Consider the following 9,178-nt stretch of genomic DNA (forward strand, 5'->3'; position numbering starts at 1 on the left):
TATTTCCAATGCGAGTATAACATTATTCAAGTACATACAATACTTGATACAACTTTACCACTGTGCCAACGTGACTCCGGTATTATTTAGTCTCAGATTCCGAGCAGTCCGGTCTGCCTCGTTGCGGTCAGTCATAAAAAATGTCACCTTGACAGGAACCTTGCCTGAACCCGACCTCTTCTGTCAGGAACCGGGTTACCATGTACTTCGCTAAAATATTGAAGGATATAATGATCAATGATACTTTGAGTTCAGAAAACTTTCTAAAATCCATTCGTTTTACAGTAAGTGTGCACTCTTTTTTCATTACCATGTGAAACGTTTACTCCGATGGTGGTGTGACAAAAAATGGGAAAATTAGTACCTTTAAGGTACGCGAAATTTTGCAAATGTCCTGACTCGCGAAATTTTCTGGTCGCGAAAATTTCTGACATTAAAGTAATTTTACTAATAAATTCTGAAAATTTTTACTATTTGAAGGAAAATTCTGTTGGAAACTTGTTTGCTAAAAACAAAGAAAGTTCTCGAAATTTTTTGTCAATATAAAAGACCCACTTACCTGCGAAAGTTTATGCCCTTAAATTAATCCACCTGGGAAACTTCTAAGATTAAACTGAATTCGCAAAAGTTACAAAGTGAAGAATTATGAAAGTTATTGACATATGTGACTCCCCAAGCGATTTGAAGTACACAAAAGTCCGATCGGTAAAAAGACCGTTCTTCTTTGGCCTCTACTCGACCGGTCTTTTTACCGTTTGGGCCGATCGGATATTGAAGAAGGCCGATGCGAGGCCGCTTGTTAAAAGCGGCCACAGTGAAGCGGCCACATAGTAAGTTTTAAGCCGCTAACAGCGGCCCTTAGCGACCCTTAGCGGCCCTTAGCGACCCTTAGCGGCCATTAGCGACCATTAGCGGCCTTTAGCGGCCCTTAGCGGCCACATTCTATCGGACCTTGTTGTCCCGACGGCCGCTCTCAGCCTTTCGTCGGTTGCCGGCAGTTTTTTAGCCTCGTTTTGGAAAATTGTAAACAAGGAATGCGTTGACAAAGTAATCGAAAAATCACAACACAGAATGTGGATCTGGATTTTTTTCTTGGAATTCTAAACTAATCTGATTTATATGAATTACATAAAATATTTCATTACTTTAGGAATTTTTTACAACAAGCTTAGCTATAGAAAAGATTCCTAAACAGTAAACTTCTTGACATTTTCTGGACAAATTTTTGTTTTTAAAGCTAGCAGTAAAGTATAGACCTGCTGACTGGCTCTGCTCTGAAGGGACTTGTTTTGTTACTACTTAAATATATAGATAGATAGATAGATAGATAGATAGAGACAGCCATAAAAAGTTCCTCACTTCTCATTTGTTTTGAATCTAGCTATGTAATCTCAAAAAATTAATTTTGAGTCACCTTTGAGTCACATCAAGGCAAGGAAAATCAGTAAGAAGGTCAATAGTTTTACACTATTCTCTACTCTAAATTAGTTTAAACATGCATTTTCTAACATCATTACAATTAATCTATATTTTTCAGATTTTACAAAGCAACTAATGAAATAAATAACTAACAGAATAATTTTTAATTGTGGATGGCAAGCCTGAGGAGGCGAAGATTTAATATTTAAAGTATCAGACGAGCCGAGATATGATGAGAAAATGTAAACGTGTAAAACAACAAAAAACTAATCGTTCACCGACACTCCACTGGTTTTTGTGTGTGAAATATCAATTGAGAAATCAAACTAGGAAATAAATGGAATGAATGCAAATATAGAAAAATGTGCTAGAAAGTTGCTTGATAAATTCATCATGGTGGTGCCACCAAATCCTCCGTTCCATGTTTGCAGAATTGACGAATTTCTTTACGCAAATATTCGGCCCGCTGTTTCGTGAATCCTTTCGGTGGGACGATCTTCGGTAATGCAGCAGTCACTTTTGGTGGATTTCGCTGAATGAAAATGGAGAACTCGACTGGTTCATCATCTAGTGATTTATAACACTTAACAATTCCAGGCTGATCCTTCGACATCCTGAAATGGTGATATTTAAGAATATCTTTTATGGTCTGGAACCGTAACTCCTTTTCAAAATAATGTGACCAGTCATACGTTTGAACATTGATATCTTTGTTGTGGTTACCAACAAGTACAGCGAAATTACATTTTGATTGGTCGCAAACATCAGCGATCTCGTACAGAGATGATACTCGAGTTAATCGTAGTTTCTTTTTGAAGCTGCCGAAGCACCTTAAAGAAGATACAAAAATATACATTTTAGGCTGCGCTTAAAAATATAAATTGGTTTGTCATCACCTGACCCTAGATTGACCGGTCGCTCGAAAAGAAATATTTTGTTTTGATGATTTTTCAAAATTTCTATTTAATTTTCAGAGTAAAAAAATTTTCTGGGTTGGTAAGTTTTGAGAAGGGTTGGTCAGGTGACGACAACCACCATTTATTAAAGTTCAGTCTTATTCGACAACTATTTTTGTAATTTTTAATGTTTTAATGAATTATGTTTTAAAAATTTTGTCTAAAATTATGCTGAACAAGACTTAAGTCTGAATTAAAAGCTGTGACAGGTAATAAACCAACTTAAAAAGTGGAATTAATTTTCAAGTCTGTTTACCTTGCTTGAAACAACAAACTTACCCAACAAAATTCTTTTATTACCTGTCACAGCTGAATTTCGTGTGGCCGGCTATCATGAAACTGTACTCAATCTTTTCATGGAAACCATTCAAAATCCTCCACATCAAATACCAAATAAAAGCATTGTTCTTATTCTGTCCTGAAAGTGAAAAGAATATATTTACTTAAACTGGATTAATTTTTGCAATTTTTTTCAAGTGTAAATCTCAGTTCAGGGACTGGTTGATATTTTTCCAAATTGTTTACATGCATTTTTGAGGGCAGACTGAAATTTCATTTCAGTTATTTTCATGGAACCGAGTATTGGACCGATCCAAAATCTCACCCAGCGACACAATGGATTTGCCATTAACCCAGTGAAAAAAATTAAAAGTTAACTTGCAAAATTTGATTTGTGCGAAATTCCTTGATTAGTCCACACAAAAATAGAGCCAGTCATAAGCATATCCAGGCTCAAATCTGAGAAAAACTTCAGCATATATCAAGCCTGTAGTTTACAATAAAAAAAATTAAGAGAACAGTTTTTTTGAATGGGAAAGTTTTCTTTAAAAAGATAGCATTTAAATTTTGGCTAGGTCGCCTGGTTGTCAGCAAATTCTAACATTTTTGTAGTCCAGCATTACCTGAGCAGTTATCAGCATGTAGATATGAGTCCGTCTCACCCATTCCATAATACTCGAAAAAGTGATGTAAGTAACTGATGGTTGCATTTGCCCCCTTCCCAGTTGTATTGATTTCATCAATCAAATAGTTGTACTGAAGGTTTATGCCGTCATTACAAATCCCAAAAATCCCACACTTTCTGGGGGTTTTGAAAAAAATCGGCCCAGGTTGGAGTGGGTTATATGGATAGTGGGTTTGCTGGGCATAATCCCAACTATAATGAGCCAATCCCTTATAAGTGCAAGGAGCGTGTTTTTCGAATGGCTCGTTGAAGTTGACAGCTTGGGATTTTGCTTCTTCGACCTTTTAAGAAAAGTTGGGATAATGTTTGATTAGGCTTTTTTTCTTCAATTTTTCCGAAAAATCGTTTACAAACCAAAAAAGTCCCAAAAATACCTTAAGGTACCTTATTGGTATTATATTTCTCGTGTATTAAATTTCGCAATGAGAGGGCTTGATTTAATTGAAAGGACGGGTAAATCACTCGAAAAGAAACGTGTTCCACTTTTACAAAAAATCGACCCCGTAGTGATTTATCCCTCCATTACCTGTGCCCTGTAATATCGGGTTTCCTCAGTCGCTTGCACGATATGAAGGGTTTGTTCATCCTGTGCCTCGTCGTGTTCATTCTCATCTTCACTGTCTAGGTGCGCGCGAAGAAGGCGTTCGTTTCCTTGTTGACAAACCCAACATAGATCACCAAGTGGCTTTGTTATCAAAACGTTCGGTAATTGAGACTTCCATAATTTAGCAAAGGTACTCAGTCCCATATAATCAAAATTATTCTCGATACAGAGGTCGCGATATTGGCTATAAACGATCTCTTTGGTCTCATGAGATGGAATGAGGAGTAATTTCGCATCGTTGTCACGGTAATTAGGGACCCGTCCGGGGAGTGGTTTAGCGTAAGCAAGGGCATAATTCTCTATGAAGTTACGTGCCCGCTCGACATGTTCCAAGTCAATAACGTTGTGCGGTAACCGCTTCGAGTTTCCATGAACGCGAGGGACAGGACGATACTCATTAAAATGCTTACAAACGGCAAAATAGAGCGTCTTGGAAATTGCAAAGCAAAACAAAAATGTTGTTCGGCATACACAAATACCACGGATGGAAAATTCAATATTCTCACCACTTTTGGGTTTTTGAGTGAGAAGAAACCCCATTAGCAGCATATCACGCTCTGTATCCTCCAACTCCAATACGTCGTTTCTTATGTCAACAACTTCTTCTTTTGTAAATTTTGTATAACAGTTCTTTCTACACAGACACCCATCTTGAAAAAATTTCTCAATTCGTTCCTCTTCTGATATGTCAATTTGACGTTTTCCAGCCATGATTACAGCGCGATAAAAAAATCAAGAACTTGTCTTTGCAAACGGGGAACGCCCTTTTATAGACCGAGGGGAAGAAGATACGTGACAAAAGAGACAATTTCAGTTATAAATTAATTTATTCATGATGAAATTACCCAGCGGGCACACAACGTTCATGTAACGTTATATGGACGTTGTGAACGTTAGATAAACGTTGAAACAACGGCGTGTGCCTGTTGGGTATAATAAATGTTGACGCACAACGAAGTATTAAATCACAGTATACAAATTGGACACTCGAAATTACTGACGTCATTCAAGTCCACTGTCACAAACTTCACCTACAGTAATGTAGATTAATCGAACATTCGAATTTATTAACGTCATTCAAAAGTTCGAAAAATGATTGCCAGTTAGGTATAAAAGGAGGCAAAGGGAAATTTATCTATATTCCATTTGCTCTGCAATTTGAAACTTAATTTGTTTAATTTGTGTATTGGAATTTTGTTGATTTCGTTGTTATCATGGCTTCAAAGACAAAGACAAAGACCTTGAAACATGTACTTTTTTACTGCCCATCCGATGATACGACCGTTATGGTACCAATCAAGTCAATCGAATGGAAAGATGAGGGGAAGATTGGTTGCTTCTTTGCAGAAAAAAATGAAATTGTGCTTGGCCATGTTTTGAAGATGGCTGGTAAGTTCACTACTATATTGTTTCAAAACAAAGGCAACTACCGGGATTTTTGGGATGCTTTCTTATGTAAGATTACTCTCGGGTACCTAATAGCCGCCCCCCCCGCTAATTAATTTTTCAAAAGTTTTCCACTCAGTACATTTTTATTCCAACCCCCCCCCCCGCTTATTAAGTTTTGAAATTGTTTCCAACCCCCCGGCTATTAGGTACCATTGAGTTTCAAGCCGAAGGCTAGAGGTCAATCTCTTTGGTAGGATTTAAAGCCAACAAATCCTACCAAAGTTGCGCGGCCTTGAGCGACCCGCCTGGTTTTTACACAAATGACAGATTGAAACTAAAATATACCGCTTAATTTAGAAAAATATATCACTCAAAGACAAAGGAATTGCTAGATTCAATCCGTCATCAAAAATACGGCGCATATTTTAAGGCTTCAATTTTTCTTGCCTGAGAAAGGTTAGAGATTGACCTCTAGCCCTTCGGGCTTGAAACTCAATGTTAGGTACCCGAGAGTACGTCACAAATTATTTGAATTTCCAGGAATTGGTTTAGATTTTGAGATTTTTCAAAAAAGCCATGTTATTTTTCTATACAATCATTATTAACATGGTATTATAATACTGTTATACAGGCTGAGATTTCAGTAATTTAATGTGGCACGGCGAGTAAATTACTCAGTACCTTAAGGAATGAAAATTTCGCGGTTCTGAGTGTCTACCACTTAATTAAATACCACGAAACGAACATTTTGGCGTGTTAAATTAGAATTTTTAAACCAAATTAGCCTATAATTTGGTCCTTAAAAGCCTCCACCGGGGATAATTTTGGGTGTCCGGTGGGTCAGCTGATGCTTTTCCGGGGGTCAAAAGTCACTTTGTCCGGGGGTAAATCATTGAAAATTGTTATTTTCCTCCACCCCCAAATACAATTTTAGGAAAATTTTATTACGAATGAGGGTATTTGAAATTTAACATTTTTCTTTTTCTTTTTAGCCACGAAAAAAGAATTGGACGATTTTGAAAAAAAATGGGAGAATACAGACGCAGCAAAGGTATATATTTCAAAATAGTGTTTAAATGTTCTTGTGATGGTTGGATGGACTTGATATAACAAATCTGATTTGAATTTACTTCCACTCAAACTTCTTTGCGTTGGACGAGACAATCGGAGTCCATTTTAATCTTCACTTGCGTTGATGTGCCTGAAAAAGCAATATAAATTCCGTCACCTAACTTCAGAATTTTTTGTTTGCAGCAAACAACTTTCCAACAGAAAATTTTTTCAAGTCATAAAAATTTTCAGATTTTTTCAGAAAAGTCATCCAAAAGTATTACAAAAATCAGCAAAAATAGCTAAAATTTGCAAATTTTAGCAGTTTTAACTACCAAGGTAGTAAAATTTTTTATATTGACAAAAACTCTCGAGAATTTTTTGTTTGCAGCAAACAACTTTCCAACAGAATATTTTTTCAAGTTATAAAAATTTTCAGATTTTTTCAGAAAATTCATCCAAAAAATTAAAAGAATTACAAAAATAGCTAAAATTTGCAAATTTTACCAGTTTTAACTACCCTGGGTAGTAATTTTTTTTACAAACTCCTTAAAATTTACCCTATGCTTATAAAAACATGTAGCAAGAATTATAAATTTTCTTTTTAGACTCAACAAAAGCGTAAAACGTATGTCGAGGAAACAAAGTCAAAGAGCGGAAAACCACCAGCAAGCCCGAAACCAATATCTGAAAAACCACCAACAACCTTGAAAGCGACATCTGAAAAACCACCAACAACTTTGAAAACGACAACCGAAAAACCACCAACAAGCCAAAAACCGACAAGCCAAAAACCGACAACCGAAAAATCATCAAAGTCAAAAACCCAATCAAAATCTTCTCAGCCTCGGAAATCAGCTAAAAAGTCAGAAAACACCAACACTGCTGGAAAGCTCAAGAAAGCAAAATCAGCCAGGTCGAAAGATTCCCAAAAAGATAGCAGTGGACCAGAACCGGTAAAACTACTTACTATTAAATCCATTACCAAAATTTTGATTCATTGAACATAGACATTTTCTCGTGGATTAACCTGAAATGATTAAAACAACAAATAATTAATACAAAATGTAATCTCACTAAAAATTACCAGGGAAACAGCTCAAAGGAAAAAAACAAGAATTACCTTTTTCTAAAGACCAAGAAATATTTAAATTTTGGCAGAAATTTGATTTGGCAGGTGACTACAATAGTTAAATTTGGCTGAGTCCCACAAAAGTTTGATTTGGGGGTGAGCTATGAATTTAAAGGACACTTTATTAAGGCGATATGAGCCTATCAGTAGGGGGAAATTTGTTCATTTTTTTTAGGTCGCTTGATTTTTTTAGTCAAAGCACTTGTTATACATTTTTGGAAAGCTAAGGGGTAGGGGAATCAAAATAACTTGGGTGCCAATTTTTTTTCACACTTTGGTGTGATTTTCGGACAAATACGACGGTCTCAGGCAAAATCATAGGTCGAAAAATTAATGAGAATTTTAGCTTGAGAAAACGGAGATCTGTTATATATATTTGGAAAGCTCTCAAAAAATTAAGATTACCTTAAGGGAAGAAATTTTCGGGGGAATTCAATTTCGCGGTTGGTCAAATTATTTTTTTCGCGGGAATTCAATTTCGCCGGCTCATCGATTTTCGAAAAATTCGCGGGAATTTAATTTTGCGGTTGCAAGATATTTTTGGCCAAAAGCGCTATTAAATAAGCAAAAAACCTGCTTTTAAGGCTTGAAATAGTACGAATTTGGGGGAATGCGTGAAATAAATTAAATTTTGCGGTTTGACGATTTTGTAAAATTTCGCGGGAACTTAATTTCGCGGTTTTAGGCAAAATCCGCGAAAACCGTGAAATTTTGTTCCCGCAAAAATTTCTTCCCTTAAGGTAGTGATATATTGGGAGCATAGGTGATTTCTTTACCTATCTCGAGATATTAATCCTTAAAACAGTGTTTTTCAGCCAGAAACAGCAGTTTTGTTTTCACCCTATGATTTTTGGCTGAGACCGTCGTATTTGTCCGAAAATCACACCAAATGGTCCGAAAAAAAATTGGCACCCAAGTTATTTTGATCCCCCTAACCCTTAGCTTTCCAAAAATGTATAACAAGTGCTTTGACTAAAAAAATTAAGCGATTTTACAAATTTCCCCCCACTATATAATTCGGACCAAAAATGCCCCTAACCGCAAGGTAAGATAATTCCTTAAGGTAAATAAGGACTTACGACACTTGTCTATTAATTCAAATGTGATAGAAACGTAGTTGATTATTTTCTGCAAGCGTTTTGATTTCAAACATGTTTGTAGACTTTCCAATTTGCCTAAAAATAGAAAAACAAGAAGAAAAATTATTTTGAAAGAGAATAAAAAAATTTGTGTTTAATTGTAGAGGTGGGTCGGGGGACGTGGGTATTCCAGGTAAAAATCAACAAAATGGGGGGGGGGTCATAATTAAGTGCTTTTGGCCTAGGAAAAGGAAGGTTTTTGGCCAATACTCATCTGACAAAAATTTCGCGTGGATTAATAATTGTGATATAATTAAAATCTTAATAATTTTAACCTTACCTACTTTAAAGAAGTTAAAGTCACCCATAGCTGTTGAATTTTGAAAAAATAATTTCGATACTAAGTTCCCAATAGATCGAACTAAAAAAGTGTGTTGGGTTTTTTTTTTGGAATTGACTTTAACTCTTTAAATCCTAAACTCTGTAAAAATATCGATAAAAAAGTAAATTTAAATGTGATTTTTTCAGTTATCTGTAAATTGAGGAAAAACAACTCGGTTTGAAATAAAATCCTAAGACACTTTT

The 9,178-nt window shown here is 35.8% G+C and overlaps 1 protein-coding gene and 1 long non-coding RNA gene across 2 annotated transcripts; both read right to left on the minus strand.

Annotated features, from left to right (window-relative positions):
* Nucleotides 1-1,333: 1,333 nt before the first annotated feature.
* LOC136820622 (uncharacterized) lies at nucleotides 1,334-4,654 on the minus strand. The gene is made up of 4 exons (XM_067076819.1): nucleotides 3,866-4,654; nucleotides 3,278-3,620; nucleotides 2,676-2,793; nucleotides 1,334-2,249 (listed from the first exon to the last, which is right to left on the minus strand). The coding sequence occupies exons 1-4, from the start codon at nucleotides 4,652-4,654 to the stop codon at nucleotides 1,811-1,813; spliced, it is 1,689 nt and encodes a 562-aa protein (XP_066932920.1). The 3' UTR covers nucleotides 1,334-1,810.
* Nucleotides 4,655-6,371: 1,717 nt separating this feature from the next.
* LOC136820692 (uncharacterized) lies at nucleotides 6,372-8,696 on the minus strand. Its single transcript, XR_010848630.1, has 2 exons — nucleotides 8,594-8,696; nucleotides 6,372-6,533 (listed from the first exon to the last, which is right to left on the minus strand). It is a non-coding gene; the product is annotated as an uncharacterized lncRNA (long non-coding RNA).
* Between the last annotated feature and the right edge of the window lie 482 nt (nucleotides 8,697-9,178).

Source organism: Clytia hemisphaerica, unplaced genomic scaffold, assembly GCF_902728285.1.
Source record: "Clytia hemisphaerica strain Z4C2 unplaced genomic scaffold, Clytia hemisphaerica genome assembly, whole genome shotgun sequence".
Lineage (NCBI taxonomy): Eukaryota > Metazoa > Cnidaria > Hydrozoa > Leptothecata > Clytiidae > Clytia > Clytia hemisphaerica.